This window comes from Lepisma saccharinum, chromosome 12 (genome assembly GCF_977018435.1).
Source record: "Lepisma saccharinum chromosome 12, izLepSacc3.1, whole genome shotgun sequence".
Classification (NCBI taxonomy): domain Eukaryota; kingdom Metazoa; phylum Arthropoda; class Insecta; order Zygentoma; family Lepismatidae; genus Lepisma; species Lepisma saccharinum.
Window position 1 is genome coordinate 27,143,858 of NC_139240.1, and position 17,186 is coordinate 27,161,043.

A 17,186-nucleotide genomic window follows, 5' to 3' on the forward strand; every position below is an offset into this window, starting at 1 on the left:
ACACCGATATGCCTTTATCAGCTGATACTGATAAGAGTACTGATTAATCTGTCCCATCCCTACTGTAAATATTAATTTGCACTCACCTACATGTTGTGTTGGAACTAAAGACAGGAACTGAAGCATACAGAAACTTAGAATGCTCAGTGGGCTAAAGGGAATATGAAAATAGGTGATAGGTAGCTGTCCAAGATAGCAGCCATTCAAATTGGAGGTCTACATCTAATCATTTAACACTATTTAGTTTGGCATCTATTTATCCAATTTTGAAGATTTTAAAAACAATTAAAGCCTAAGGCAAATCTTTTATTTTGTTTCTCATACATTTTTGTATAATTATAGTACAGGATCATATTCATCCTACTTTTCAGCCCATGTGGGCAAGATATTTCTTTTTTTTTCCTTTTTTTTTTCCTTTAAACCATTGTTATTTTAGTTACAATGAACTGCCTACAGTTTACATTCAATAAAAATATGACCGAGTTTTACACAATCCATGATAAATGTTCTCAGTAAAAAAAAAAAAAGAAATTGAAATGTACTTAGTATTTATATATTTAGAAGCTCACCCTCACTCCAGTGGCTACACTAGTAAAATAAGTGTATGAGTATGCACCTTTATGGCCTGGAGTAGTGCACAGTGGATTACATTTCTAATATATTTAAGATTGAAATTGCAGTAGTAAGGCCTGGTTTCATCTCTGTGTTTATTTCTTACATGGACAGAACTAAAACTGGTTACTTTGCATAACTGAGAGTAAGGTGTGTCTTTTCTGCATTTATATGCTCCACAATGGCATATTTGTTAACCCCTTCCCTGCGGCGACCGTGAAGAGAAGTGCCTCCAAAAAGAAATTGTCTATATATAGATGCCACCGCAAATTCACTTCATCGTAAATAATGTAAAAAAAAAAATAACTATAAAAAGTCTTCCTGCAAAATGAAGCTAAGGAAAACAATCTATATATAGACTGTGCTGCAAATAAACATTCCATATTAGGTAAGGTTAAAGGTGAAGTACCCCCTGCATAAAGCACCATACCATGAAGGCAAAATTAGGGGATTTGGAGGTAGGACCCCACAATATATTCTCGATCTCAGCCAATTTGGAGGTGATGGATGTATTCAGCACCACACTCCAGCCCCTTTAACCATCCAGGGTTGTCCTTGTGTACCTAATTATTTTAGGCTTGGTGAGCCCCAGAGCCACTTTATGCAGGGAGAAGGCTGGTAAAATTCCAGTCTTAGAACACCCACACCAGGAATTGAACCCGGGTCTCCTGCATAACAAACAGTGAGACACCCTACCTACTAGACCACTGCAGCTCTAATTACATGTTACAAAAAAAGAATATTTTCCGGAACAAACCAAGCATCAACAATGGAGTGCTTGATTGCCAATAGCCCACATACGAGGTGTGGCTAGAAAAAAACCGGATTGATGTTGCTGTCGACAAACGGCAAGCACGTCAAGGTCAAGCGGTGCACGAGTGTATAACGTGATATCCTGCCTATCGACTGTGTGATTGCCCAGGGTGCGCGGCACTCAGTTCCGCTGTAGCTTGTGGACGAAGTGAACCGTACATCTGTGTTCCGTCGGAAAAATGTTAAGTGTGAAAGTGGAACAGCGTATCATTGTGAAGTTTATTATGAAACTTGTAAAATGTGCCAAAGAAACTTATGGTGTGTTGAAGGTAGGGTACGGAGATGAGTGTTTATCACGCACGCAAGTGTTTGAGTGGTTTGGAAGGTTTAAAGAGGGACGAGAAGTGATCGCGGATGACTCGCATCCTTGACGGCCTTGCACGTCAAAAACGGAATCAAACATTGCAAATTGTGGTGAATTTATTCGAATTGGGTACCCGAAGGTCAAACTGTCAACCAACATTATTACATTACGGTGCTGACGAGCCTTCGTGAGCGAGTAAGAAGATGGCGACCTGATTTGTGGAAAAGTAAGTCATGGATTCTTCATCAGGACAATGCTCCTGCCCACACGGCATTGTCAATCAAGGCTTTTTTGACCAAGTATGGAATCCCAGTGTTAGAACACTGATCTTGCTCCGTGCGACTTTTTTGTTTTATTCCCAAAGTCAAATCAGCACTGAAAGGAACCAGATTTATTACCGTAGAATCTGTGAAAACAAAAGCGACGGAGGTCATGAACACGGTTTCAGAAAATGATTTCCAGCACTGCTTCCAGCAATAGAAGATTCGTATGGAGCGGTGTATTGATAGTGCAGGGGAATACTTTGAAGAGGATAATGTTCGTATTGTACAAAATAACCAATAAAAGATTTTGTAGCAACAGTTCGGTTTTTTTCTAGCCACACCTCGTAGACTAACAAAAGCACAAAAAAGTGGTGTCTATAAAAATGACTTGCCGCAATACAAGAACCGTTAGTTTTGAAATACCGTCTATATATAGATGCTCCAAAAAAAAAGGTCCATTTTTAGAGAGTATATATAGTTCCAACGCAGTTAATAGGTTAATGGAGGAAGATAAAAGCACTAAACTTATCCCTATAATCTGGATATGTGAATTGTATGCTAATAGTGATGGCCTTGTTGAATATCTTAAAAACTAGTGGTGTCATATGTCCAATTGGCAACTTCGCTAATTACAGAATCCTCAAAGACTTTGGATTTGATAACAAATACAGTGGAACTTGAGTTTTACATTTCTCAGTGAACCTAGCTGAAAAACTTAAAATGCAGGAAAATTTAACACCAGGGAAAATATTATAACATTTTGCTATGCTGGGACCCTCAAGGTTGAATGTACAAAGTAGGAAAATGTAAGATACGGGAAAGTAAAATCTGGGTTCCACCTTTGTCTTCTTAATACATCCTTATTGTTCATTGTAATGTTTTTTTTATGTAAAATAAAGTACAAGGTGAAGCATAGATCAGGTTACATGGGAAAACATATGCATGCATACAAACATACATATGATTAATTTGTAATGGTTAAAGTTACAGTACATGTTCAGTAATGTGCACTATCTGCTTGAATGATCCCACTTGTGTAAGATGTCTGCCAGTGATTTAGAGATGGCTCCTATGATCCTTTCTTTGAGGTGGCACAGTGGTCTTTATGTGCCTAACGACAAGTAAAAATCCAGAGGTGTTAGGTCTGGTGACCGTAATGGCCGTTCACCTATGTAATGTTACTTTTGCCTCACCCTGTATTAATAAGGTTAAATTTTAAACTTATGACATAGTTACTGATTGTATTGAATTGTGTGACAAAGGTCAAACATGTACTAAAGCAACAATTGCATATGCATGCAGACAGTAGTGAAGCAAATATAAAGAAACTGACAGCAAAAGTGCCGATAATTTTATTGACTGGCTCTCATAGTTTCCAAACAACACAATGGAAAGCCAGCCTCTGTGGTGGATTGGTTAGCATAGCGTGCTACGGTGCCAGAGGGTATTCTTTGTTAGTGCCCTTTTATGAATTTTATCATGTCATTATTCATTCACATCGTCGCCAAAAGTGGCAGAAAAGCAACAGTATCAAGAATTAAAAGAAACAAGATGGAAAGTGCAAATTTATGAAATTTTCTGTGCTGGACGAATAGTAATTTTGTGAACAATTATTATTATTTAAAATGATTTCTTGTGAATTGCAGGTTGCGTGGCATTCATAGGCGTTGCTACTTACTTCTTGACTAGGCCTTCAGTAGAGATCCAGCTACAAGAGAAACTAGTATTTGCCGCATTCTTTGCTGGAGCTATTTTGTGCCTCGGGATGTCATTTGCGTTCCACACAGTTCACTGCCACTCGGAGTGCGTTGGCAAGCTCTTCAGCAAGTAAGCACTTTTCTTCCATTAGCATTAATCTTTAGCAGATGTCTGGTTTTGTTTTTTGTTTTAATTTTTTTTAATAATTGTCAAGTTCACTTATATAATTCCCATTAACTTTTTTAAAAATAATGTACACAGGATATGTTTGCATGTTTTCTGTATCACGTGTATCATTAAATCACAATAATAAATATCTCATTATAAATATTGCACTGTTGGTAGCTCTATTTACGATATGATAAGATTCAGGCGTACAGTCATATGAGAATGTATTGCATAGTTATTCATTCTATTATCAGTAGGTCTTTTTCAGGAAGGCCACTCAGGCACAAGAATTATTTACAGTTGAGTCTCGCTTATCCGACATAAATGGGCCAGAAGAACGTCGGATAAGCGAAAATGTCAGATAATAGGGAGGTGTTAAGAAAAAGCCTATTAAAAGTCAAACTAATGTCATAATTTTACACATTTAACGAACATAATACAGTAATCATGTTTTACAACAATATAGAAAAAATTGACTGGAAAAATGAACTTGCAGTTACAGAATTGTCTGAAGTAAACACAGTACGTATGTACAGTACTTCAAAAGTTCAGTCCTGCAATGATTGAAAGAAATTTTTGATCATAGTCTGCTTTCCTGACGATTGCCGTTTCTTCGCTGCCAAGTCTCCCATCTTTGCAGCATCAATATGTCGATTCCTGTAGCTTCTTGTTGCTCAATGTTCCTGAAGTGTGTAAACCAAACATACAAAGCTTTGCTAACTTTTTCATAGTCACATTTTTTCATAGTTTTTCTTTCTTTTAATACACCCTCTGTAACTCTTAAAGCACACCATGTTGTTTTTCCGGTGGTATGTCGGATAATATGGAATGTCGCATAAGGTTGGATAAACGAGACTCTACTGTACTTTGAATCCAATCTAATTTATTAATTAATAAATTAGATGTTTTAAGGTCGCATTTTTAAATGTGTAGCTTTGTCTTAGATTCATAGCTTTAGTACCCTCTATTATTGGCAAAAACAAAAGAAAGCATGCTGGGTCCTGAAGAAAAGTGACTGGCGCTTGAATTAGTTTTAGTTTTCTCTACCCCTTAAACCAGTATCTGTAAATTAAGTTCAACCAAAGCTTTATGATACCAATACCACTTATATCAGTATCGGCTCAGCCCTAGAAAAATAATACACAATTCATATTTAGTACTTTTTAGTAAAAATACTCATAGCAGCATATCTACAGTAATTATAGCAATTGTGTGAAATGGTGTTAATTATATTTTCTTTATTTTCAGATTGGACTACTGTGGCATCGCTATGCTTATAATGGGTTCGTTTGTTCCGTGGTTGTATTATGGCTTCTACTGTGATTTCCAACCGAAACTAATTTATTTAAGCATCGTCACCGTGTTAGGCATTGCATCGATTGTCGTATCATTGTTTGATAGATTCAGCGAACCAAAATATCGATCTGTGAGAGCAGGTGAGTGGATTAATTTTAAACTGACTCTTAACCACTGTTTCAAGTTTCTACATACCTTTCAGAGACTGGTTCTGTCTCTGTCCTCAGGGTAGCGTTCTTGTCCCTAACTAGTCAACATACTTGGCTTACTCCATGTAATACCTGTTGCTCCAAGGAGCAACTTCTCCATCTGGTCTTGTTGATAGAAAGCTTCGTAATTTCATTCCATGTTTTTCCAATTCCCAAGGCTTCTTCTTAAATTGGCTTTTTGCAAGTCTTCCTAGGGTAGCAAGGCTTCAGTTTCCCTGATGGAACTTATATCTCTATGGATCCAGTAGGTTTCCAAAGAGTGTCCAATCCATTTCCACTTTCTTTTTTTTTATCTGGATATCATTTGCTTGTTGGTTGCTCAATTCCCATAGCTCTTCATTCGTTATTATGTGAGGCCATTTCATATTTATTATCTGTTGTGGGCATCTATTAACAAATGTTTGCAGTCTATTTATGACCTGGTGGGTCACTCTCCATATCTTTCAAAAATAGAACAGGACTGACAAAACATTTGTATTAAAATGCAGATTTTTATATTTCTGGAGATATTTTTATTTTTCCATATTGGGTAAGGCTCCATTTGCTAGTCACATAGCAAGAACTTTAAATCAGGGAACAAAATTGTACAAAAAAACAAACAACAAGAAACATAAACAATGGCAGGGCCACACAGCACAATTCTGACACCATCACTCCAAACATTCAAGAGCCCACCAGACACTTTCCATAGATTATTCGTATACATAAATGCAAACTCCTACATCAGTTTAAGCAGACCTCTACAACCTGCTTTGGCCAATCAGCACACAAACTAGGATCAGTGTAGCGCACGTGCTGGGAGAACTATGCTTGCAAGCATTCAGGAACTGACAGTGCAGTGGCACTGAGGGAGATTTAACACAAATTTTCAGTTGATTACTACCAGTATTAACTCCTAACCTTTCTGACATGGTGGAGTGTGTCTCACTGCAAATACTAGGTGGCGCAAAAAGAACGCGTGTTTTTGAAATAAGTGTAACGTCGTTGATTTTCAAGATACTAACACTTTATTAACACCAAAACCATCAGTAAGAAATGCAGTTTAGCTAGGTATACAGTGATGATTTAAGTATGGAAGATGATGTCGGATAGATGACATGAAAGATGTTGGCAAAGACAATGCAGAACTTTGACGAGAGGCTCCAGATATGTGTACAGCGACAATGACATCATCTTCCATACTTAAATCATCATTGTGTATCTATCCAACTGCATTTCTTATCGATGGTTTTGGTGTTAATAAAGCGTTAGTTTCTTGAAAATCAACGATGTTACACTTATTCCAAAAACATGTGTCATGTGTTCTTTTTGTGCCACCTTGTATAATTCTCCCTGGTACTTTACACTTAAGGGCATGAAGAACAGTTTTCGTGTCCTGACACACATCCACTGACCTTTCCCTATGGCGAGCTTGGGAGAGAGATGGATGGATGGTTGTAGGAAGGGGAGAAAACTTAGCATTACGCTTATGGGAGTATTATTTTACTTGTTCGCTTGGTAGTACCAAACTTCCGATGGAGTAGTAAAGTACATGAATGGAAAGAGGACATGATGATTTGATTTAACGTCGGAGAAGTCGAAAACTTCCATTTAATTAGCTGCAAATTGTTGCGTATTTTTTCTCCAAAAGGAATGCATGGCGACCTGAAAATTCTTATAGTTTTTCAAACATTGTGTTTAGCTTAATAAACTAGATAAACCATTTTCACTTGCAACATGGGGAGAAATTCATACTCTCTTGTATAGCCAAGTTTCTTTTTACAGGGTGTCTACCAGTCAAGAAATGAACAGGTAGGTCAAGAAAGTCAAGAAATTATGCTTGTGGTCAAGAATTGTTTACAGTATAGAGAATTTACATTGTTACATATCTGTACTGGGATTTGATAATATTGAACATTTGGAAATCTAAAATTGTATGGAGTTGTGGTTAACATTTGTTCACTTTGTTTCTTAAGAATTGCATTCTTCTATGCATGAAGTTTTGTAAAAATATTAAATAAAGGTGGCTATTCCTCATCTAGGTTGAAGTCTGAAGCATTAATTTTTACATTCGTTAATAATTGTTAAAGTACAGCTTTAGTTTTCATCTTAACTGGCTTTGTGGTATGGGTATTGAATAAAAATATATATTTTCTTTATTTCTAACTATACCTAAGTAGGGGCCAATTAAATAAATCTTAAGGAAAAAAAAAAAAAAAGTCAAGAAAAATCATGAATTTTGGGTACCCAAGGGTACCCATTCTGGCAATATTGAAATATAGCATATTTCGCGGTCAAAAGCAGTAAATATAATGGCATTTCAGTGTTAAAATGGTGAATAAAAGCCTTAAGTTCATTTAAAAACTATACTTATTACACAAAATTAGCATTTCACTTCTAATAGCAAATTTAAGCAATTATCAGAGTAGTAAGTTTATTCTTGTATAAAGGAGTCCATTTTGCTTCTCAAATATTTGTGCAAAATTTATCCATTTTCCGTGATTTGCATAACTCCCAGAATAATTCAGACCTGAGAAGGTGGTGTGTTGGTAAAGAAACACTAAATTTCGTGTTTAAAGAGTTTATTTCATATTTTGCAGTTCATTTTGCATAATTTCGTGACATAACATGGTAGCAAAATGCACCTCACACCTTTCAAAAACATGAAAAATTAACACTACACTGTGTGATTTCACATTTTGTTTTTTCGTCAAAAACTAAATATGCATGCCGCTATCTATATCATATCGATGCCTGCCTCAAACACATGTTATAACTTGTTACGGACAAGTACACTTTCCTGAGGATAGAGACAAAACCAGTCTCTGATACGTAGGTATGATGTAGAAACATCAATGTTCTTCTTAAAGGTTCGCATAACCACTTTTTATACATGCAAGATAATATAAAAAGGTAAAAAAGATAAAGTACTCCCCTGTGCATAGCACCACGCCATGAAGGCATATAGGGGGGGTGAGTGTAACGCCCCACACTTTCTTGATCCGGTCGTGTGGGGGTGATGTGATCAACATCACGCCCCTGACTGCCTTTACCCCCCAGGGTTTCCCCCAGGTACCCATGTTATTCGACTCTGGGTGGGTGCCGTGGCCGCTTCCAACGTTAGATAAGTTCCCGGATTTGAACCGGCCGGGGATAGAACCCGGGACCTTTAGCATGGTAGTCAGATGCGTTACCGACTGAGCCACCGCGGCCACCCAGCTACACTAAGATATACACACAAACAACACAATTTCACATGGCTAGTCACTCTATACTTCTCAGTGTAACAAAACGTCTCAGATGTAATCAATTAAAACCACTAAAATGAACTGTGTTATATTATTTTGGATGTAGAAACTTAATACAGTGGTTAGAAGTCCAAAAATATGTATCAATCACTGCAGATTAGCTGCATCAATTATGTTTAATAGTAATGGAAAGTCATTCTTTGACTTGTGAAAAATGTTTTAATTGCCTATTTATTTCTTGTATCCATGTACAGTCATCTGTTTATTTGAGCTCAGCATATACATTATACTTTCGCCTCAGTTTATCATTGTTGTATTGTGTAAAAGTTTAGATACTACTTGATACATTTTATTTCAAGTTAATTCACTGATGTCATCAGTTAAAATGTGTTTGACGGTGTGTGTAATATTCAAAGGTTTAGAGTACATTATTTTTCTATTGCAGTAAATACCTTCATATTCAGGGGTAGGTTTTGTAATATTTCTCCAAGTTCAAGATAAGTGTCAGAATGAATAAGAATTATGTATATCATTATTTTAGTCACCTTGCAGGCCTTGGGTTTCCTTTGTTGAATCATCAGCATGGCTTCCCGAAACCAAATCCTGCCACAGTCTCATTGACTATACACGTGCAATAATGTCATGAAATATATCATGTGCACTGTTATACATGACACTCGTGAGCACAAAGTGACTACATAGAATTTTTGGCGAAGAATGCAGGCTCGACCAGGACTCGAACCCGGTTCTCTGGCATACCGTGCCATTTCTCTACCATCTGAGCTACTGAGCCAGCTTGGTTTCGCCTGATTTTTCACTGTCACTGTTTTACATGTGTGGAATCATCGTCTGTCAGTGCTATCAAATCTTCATGTAATTGGCATCTCTACACTGGGAGGAACCAGCGTCAGCGTCTACATTGTTTCAAAGGCAACAGATCCGATTGTGGTGTCACTGACAGACGAGTCCACACAGATAAAACAGCGACCGTGAAATATCAGGTGACGCCAGGCCAACTCGGGAGCTCACTTTGTAGAGAAATTGCACGGTATGCCAGAGACCTGGGTTCAAGTCCTGGTCGAGCCTGCATTTTTTGCTGAAAATACAATGTAGTACATCTCCTGTGTGTGCCAAAACTTCATGTAACAGACTTCAGACATCATCCTTTCTTCATTTGTTTGTGTTTTTTCGATATTATCCTATTTAATTTAGATTTAAAATGAAAACTAATTGCTTATATTGTACATAGTTATATCAAAAAAATCAACCCCCTTGGAAATTGTTAGGTGGGGTGGGTGGGGTGTTTAAGAACAAGATGTTTGGTGGAGACCTAGACTCTATAAAAGCACCAGTTGGTGTTGGCTCACCCTATTTCTCATGTTTATGTGTGTTACAATCTGTTTCAGTGTGCACTTTTAACTTAGCATATATTTTGTGTTTCTCATTCCAGGAGTTTTTATGGGATTTGGACTGAGCGGCGTGATCCCAGCTGTGCACTATGCAGTGGCGGAAGGGTGGTTCAATGCAATTTCCCAGGCATCGCTAGGCTGGCTTATTCTTATGGGTTCTCTTTATATCCTCGGAGCAATTCTGTATGCTCTTAGGGTTCCAGAACGGTTCTTCCCCGGAAAATGCGACATTTGGGTATGTATCCCTTTTATTTTCATTTTAGACAAGCTTACATGTACATTCGTATATGTAGCATCTAATAAGTGGGCCAATCCATTAGTTCCAGGTGTGACAATCACACACTTCAAATCTAAATATTTTGTGAACCTAGACATTGAGCTCATCCATAGCATCATTATTGTTTCAGAATGATGACATTGTTACTGTCCTTAAGAGTGAGCTCTGTTAACAACGTTGTTTTTGGGCAACTCAAGAATAACAGGAGTTCTGGGTGTGACTCGCACGGCGATAAAAGCTTCACCTACCACCACACTTGAAAACACTGTGAATTTTCAAAACTTTTTTATCCATCATTTTTTTGGGGGGGAGGGGGGAAATGTAGATTGTAACATTTCATCTCGTCTTTTATTCCAGTGAAAACATTTTTATTTTACTGTTATTAATTTTTAAAAAAGTTCGGGTGTGACCACTCAAAGTTTCAGGCGTGACCTATGTGAATACCTCATTAATTAACTCCATTTAATACCATATTACCCACCTAATATTTTAACTGAACAATATCATAGGGGAATAGGACCTCCAACTCATAAATTTTAATAATAACCAAATTTTCTTGTGAAAATTACAAATTTATTGAGCATTGCTTATACACTAAAGTCTTTATGTAAAAAGACAACATTTATCACATTTTCCACTTCTCTTTGTTAATCTGAATTCTTAAAGCCATTCAAGGACATGTAAATATCAAATTAGTAACTATTTAGTGTCCCGCTAAGCTAAAGCTAAAGTTTAATGCTGTTTAAATAGTATTTGGACTAATTTTACTTTTTGAAGTGGTAGGATGTCATGGACTGGCCCAAGTACAACTCAGGGTTTCACCTGATCTGGAAAATCAGAGCGACCAGAAACAAAAGAACGTTCGGTCAAAAGCCTGCATGTATCTTCCCCTCCATCCGTTCAACTTGGCTCATAAGGAAGCCTGCTCCATTCAACCCCTCCCCTTCACACACGAGTATGATGGATGCACAGGATACATGGTTCTGCACAGGTTCCTTTGCCTACAGTCCCACTATGGAAAAGGTGTGGATATTGACCGATGATTATATGGCTACTCTTTTCCAGTTCAAGTGACTGCACCCAAGGGGGTAATGGGCCATCAACCTGCCTGCCTGCCCCCAGACGAGCCTCACAACAAGAAAGTAAAATGTTATATACAGGGTGTGATAAGTCACTCCCTACTTTTAAATTATTATAACTTCTTTGCTTGTAGAGAATCTAGCACCCCCATTCCATTATGTTGTTGATTGCTTTTTTCTTTTTGGGGCATTATGTATTATCATACTTAGTTTATTTTTAGTACTTCATAAATAAAAAGTAACAATTCGGAAAGAATTGCACTTAAACTTGAATTCACCTTACCAGAGACGTCCATGCTAATGACAAATTACATTTTTTCTCTTATTTTTTAACAATTTTTTATGACAATTTGTAGGATTCAAAGGATTGTACACCTAGCATATGAGAAAATTTTTAGAATTGCTCCACAAGCTTAGTAACTATTTATTTCAAACAATATTTATAGTGTGTTAGAAAATTCTAAAGTACATACATACACTCATAAATCAATGTAATATTTTTTTTCCAGCTTTTACTTTTTCCTGCATTTTAAGTTGTTTTTTTACCTTGGTCCCCTGAAAAATGTAAAATCAAGATTCCACTGTAAATGGTCTTTTAGCCTAAATATGCAATTTTAGTGTGGTATTTAGTGATATATATTAAATGTGACTGACCCCCTGCCTGTGTATTAATTTTTTTCTGGTACCATCACTGATCCTTTCACTTTTCCACTAAGAATGCACTAAAGTAAGTTAAAATATTATGGAGTGTTTGTTAAATTTTATTTTAAAAGTGTTGATTGTACTTCATATGAATAAATCTCTGCTTTTCGTTTATCTAAGTGTAAACAATATCTGCTGTTCAAAATGAACCAAATCCAGGGATGGAGTGAGTTTTGAAATATTATTATTACTATTATTATTATTTTTTGCCATATACAGAGACAGCATATTGGTTGCATGTGTGTTACTCACTATCTATAAACAAAAATACGTTAGAGTATTGAATTTCGTCTACTTACGTAAGTGAGTATGTATTCGTTGTAAACTACGTTTCGGAAGCTTTACTGCTTCCTTCTTCAGGTGGTCGTATTTTAGGATCGGAACATCAAGCCACGTTGGAGAAGTGTCATGCGAGGATACTAGGTGAAAGGTTTGGGTTAAAAACACTTCATAGTGCTCGACATATACAGAATTAGAACTACCTTTGTTAAAAACCTTTAAAACTTTCGACAATATGAATGACAAAAGTGCCCCGATAGGCTTCCATGTCACCTCGGAGGTAAAGAAAGCAGCCAAAGTGGAACGCGAATTCTCCTTAAAAAAAAAAGAGGGGAGGGATCTCTCGTGGGAGGGGAAGTAACCCACCACTCCGTAGCGCGGCGCCAGCTGCTCGCACGCTTCACCTTGGCAAGGAACTAGGGCTTTCAACGGCCACTCAAGTACACCGTGGTGGTGGTTTTATCATGTTTTTTTGAAAGTTTTAAGGGTTTTTAACAAAGGTAGTTTAAATTCTGTATATGTCGAGCACTATGAAGTGTTTTTATCCCAAACTTTTCACCTAGTATCCTCACATGACACTTCTCTGACGTGGCTTGATGTTCCGAGCCTAAAATACGACCACCTGAAGAAGGAAGCAGTAAAGCTTCTGAAATGTAGTTTACAACGAATACATACTCACTTACGTAAGTAGACGAAATTCAATACTCTAACGTATTTTTGTATATACAGAGACATTTTATATGTATTATACAAGGGTCGTTCAAGGTTGACCGGGATTTTCGTACGTAAAAAATCGATGAATAGCCGGATCATGATGAAACGTGCGGTTGACGTAATGTATTCCTTCGCGAGTAACTAGCGCCCGGCATGATGTATTTCGCGCATGCGCAGCAGTTGCAGCGAACATGGCGGCAAGCAGTGTGTGTGTGGCTGTGGAGCAGCGGTGTGTAATCAAATTTCTCGTGAAGGAGAAAGTGAAACCAGCTGAGATTTTCAGACGATTGCAAGCACAGTATGGTGAACAAACGATGTCGGGGACAAGAGTGTACGAATGGTGTGAGCAGTTTCGCGAAGGACGGGAGCTGGTGACAAATGAAGCGCATGGACACATTCGCCCGACTGCAGTCACACCAGTGAATATTGCACGTGTTGAGCAAATGATTCTTGAGAACCGGCAAGTAACAGTGCGGGATATTGCTGCCGAGGTGAATATCAGTGTCGGGAGTGTTGAGACAATCATTCACGACCACTTACGCTTCCGCAAAATCTGTGCAAGGTGGGTTCCCCGCCAGCTGACATTCGATCAGAAGTGGACACGCAGGACGGTCTGTGAACAGCTTCTAAATCGGTTTCGAGCAGAAGGTGATGAATTGTTGCAATCCATCATCACGTGTGATGAAACATGGTTGCACAATTCAACCCCAGAGACCAAAAGACGCAGCATGGAGTGGCGGCATAAAGGTTCCCCGCCCCCCCAAGAAAAGCAAAACGCAGCCGTCCGCTGGAAAGATCATGGCAAGTGTCTTCTGGGACATGAAGGGCGTTATCCATGTGGATTTTCTGGACAAAGGGAGCACGATTAATGCCCAGTATTACTCCACATTGTTGAGTGGTGCTGTACGAAAGTCCATTCGCAAGAAAAGACCTGGGATGTTGTCTGGAAATGTCATTCTTCTCCATGACAATGCCCGCCCTCACACTGCCAATGTGACAACAACAACTCTGGCCGACATGCGCTGGGAAGTTCTGACCCATCCCCCTTACAGTCCGGATTTAGCCCCCAGTGATTATCATTTGTTTGCACCCCTTAAAGACCATCTGGGAGGGAAGAAATTCACGACAGACGAAGCACTGCGGAGCGATGTCCTCCAGTGGCTACGACAACAACCAAGTTCTTTCTACGCCAAAGGAATTCGGGAGCTGCCAGAACGATGGCAACGGTGCCTCGGCGCGCACGGAGAATACTTTGAAAAACTGACATAGTTTGGTGTTTCTTCTGCTACCTATTTCCTCTGCAGAAATAAAAGTCCCGGTCAACCTTGAACAACCCTTGTATATAGACATGTTATAAACTACCAAATAAAAACTAATTCAAATTTTGGCATTGCAATAACAGTAGCAATAAAGTCTTTTTGTATTTTTGAAGAATACAATTTTGTAGTATACAGTTTCATTTTTTTACAGATGAAACATGCCAGTAAAACAATTATTATTTTCCCATTGAAAAAGTACTGAGAAATAATGAAGAATAATAAAAATTAACTATGATGGTACAAATATTTCCAGTGGGGTGAAAATTTTATTTCCACACCTTGGGATGAATTTAGAAAGGCAGAACTTGGGAAAATCCAGAAAGACAGATAGGATTTCCTGGTCTTCTCCTTCAATTTGAACACTGATTACAGCTTATTATTTTTCAGCTGAAATTGTACATACGACAAGCTTGTAATGTAATCTTCAGTGTTTGGGCAAGTTTTGTATTCTGGCCAGGACACCTTCATCGTTGAACTGTCTTGATTACGTGGGTCACCTCAACCAGATTCTGCTTCAGTTGTACCAAAATATTTCCCACAGGGTGATTGCTTCAGTTTGGCCAACAAATTACAGTCTGGTGGGCTCATATCAGGACTGTAAGGAGAATGGGGAAATATTTCCCATCCATATTTGTCTACAATTTGTCGTACTGTATTGGCAACATGTGATTTCATGTTATCGTTCAAAATGAGGATGTTCTTGCAGTTTGCTTTCTGCTCTTCAGACAAATGATGAGGAACCCATTTGGCACCGACTTTTTTCTTCTGTAATTTTTCAGTAATTATTCTGTAAAGGGAAGAGATTGACATATTTGCTTCATGAGTAATTTGCTCATGTATTTTGGTTCTCGGTGCTTACCCACCTTTCAAAAAAACTAACACCGTGACACTGTTCCTCAAGCAAAGCTTTGGGAATTTCGGCTGGGTTCTTTCCTCATAAAGTTTCAATTTTGATTTAGTACCGCTGGTCGCTATGTGAAATGTGACCCAATTCGTTTCTGTCTTCCATTTTGTGGCACAGTTGTTCAGCACAGCCAAGCTATCCAGCAAATACACACACACAACGTTTAAGACTGAAGTCTGACTCGCAACTGATGTAACAATCCGAGCGATCATGCCAGCCTAACCGCCACGCATGCACAGTGTGCAAAACATTCGAAATGACCCTTGCATATAATTTATAACATACTTTTTAGTATACATGAAGCATGATTGTTGGTGCTAACAAATGCCTTTTTTTTTTCAGTTCCAGAGTCACCAGATATTCCATGTCCTAGTCATAGCAGCTGCCTTTGTCCACTACCATGGGATTTCAGAGATGGCAATGTACAGGATGACCATCGGAGAGTGTAATGCGCAAAATCCTCCAATCACATTTTGAACTAACAGTGTGGTGTTCTAAATTCGAAAGCAAAGGGGGCCAACGAACTGAGGGAGGTGAGGGAGAGAAGAGAAGAATCATCATGTTGTGATCTCGCTTTCTGGTGGTCGGAGGGAATGAACCATTTACTGTTGTTGTTTTTGAGAAGTTTATTAACGTGGGTAGGCTGTTTGCTGTGATTTGCATAATCTGCTGACTCGACACTTGAACACAGTTTATAGATCTGAGTTAGTCTGGAACCTGTAAATCCTGCACGCTGTACCACTGACTCTTGTTAAATTGTTTATTGAGTGATTAAAAGATATTCTATATTAAGTGCCTCACTTTCAGTTGAAAACCTATCCTTTGTGCATGGCACAAATGCATTTTCAACGTACTATGCAGTTGTCTATTAATACTAGTTAATTTTCATTGCAGAAGAGCTCCAAGGAAGAAGAGAAATTACAAAATTCCATTTCTACCTCTTTTTTTCTTCTTATTTTTAAATACTCTAAAACTCCAATGATAACACCATGAAGCCTTGTTTCCATGATAACCAAAAACTCATTATGCTGACCAAGGCAGAATTTATTTTATGTTTTAAAATAAAAAAATTCTGCTTTGGTCAGCATATTGAGTTTTTTTGTCTAAAACTGCACGTAAGTGTCTGTTTTGTTGTGCCTTTTTCAAAGAACCAATGCTGGTATACTTGGTAAAAATGAAGTGTGGTTAAATTTCTCCTTGCGTAGTAAGCGTTTTTCTATACAACAGACCTCACTGATGATTTGACATGGCTTTCACACTAAAATTACTTGCGACACCATCACAACTGCACTCTGCTTGAGGAAAATTCATTGTACATGCACAAGAAACACACAAGTGCCAATGATGCATGCTAAGAAAAATGGCCCATCTGAACAATACACACGTGGCCAGCAAAAATGTGCAGCATGTCATGCCACTGTGGTGTGGAAGAAAGAAGAGGATGGTGAACCTGCCCATGTAGCGCTAGAATCCTAACTCTCAGCCCAAACCACCCGAGCACCAAGGGGACAAGAGCAACAAGACTCAACTAGCAATGCCCGAATAAGGCAAGTACATGTCTGACCAAGCTGCCAGAAAGGTGCCAAAATCAATCACTGTTCAAAAAACTACGTGAAAAAATGAATATTGGCTTGATTTGACTACATTACCTTCCTCTATACATCCGCCAAATATCTTTAGATATGATGCATTGCAATATGAGAGAAGGGAAGGGGGTAAGAGGGTGACAGGAGACCCTTACAAACAGTAGCGTTAGCCACACAATAATAGACTGACCTGGCAGAATCTTACAACTCGATCTAATGTTTCAGAATTTAAAAAGCTCATGGTTCTTTGAAAAGGAATACATTTTGAAAAAAAGTTACTATCAAGATAATCCCAAGGTCCAGCAGAAACTTAAGTATTACTTGCAT

General features: G+C 38.2%; 1 protein-coding gene across 5 annotated transcripts in view; it reads left to right on the forward strand.

Annotated features, from left to right (window-relative positions):
* Positions 1-16,065, forward strand: part of AdipoR (adiponectin receptor) — a 129,560-nt gene extending 113,495 nt beyond the window's left edge. For all 5 annotated transcript variants that reach the window (XM_083133181.1, XM_083133180.1, XM_083133179.1 and 2 more), the window contains 4 exons: positions 3,639-3,819; positions 5,107-5,294; positions 10,041-10,234; positions 15,616-16,065. In XM_083133181.1, coding sequence (XP_082989307.1) covers positions 3,639-3,819; positions 5,107-5,294; positions 10,041-10,234; positions 15,616-15,750 — 698 coding nt within the window. In that variant the 3' untranslated portion in view covers positions 15,751-16,065. The remainder of the gene's footprint in view (positions 1-3,638; positions 3,820-5,106; positions 5,295-10,040; positions 10,235-15,615) is intronic.
* The last annotated feature ends 1,121 nt before the right edge of the window (positions 16,066-17,186 follow it).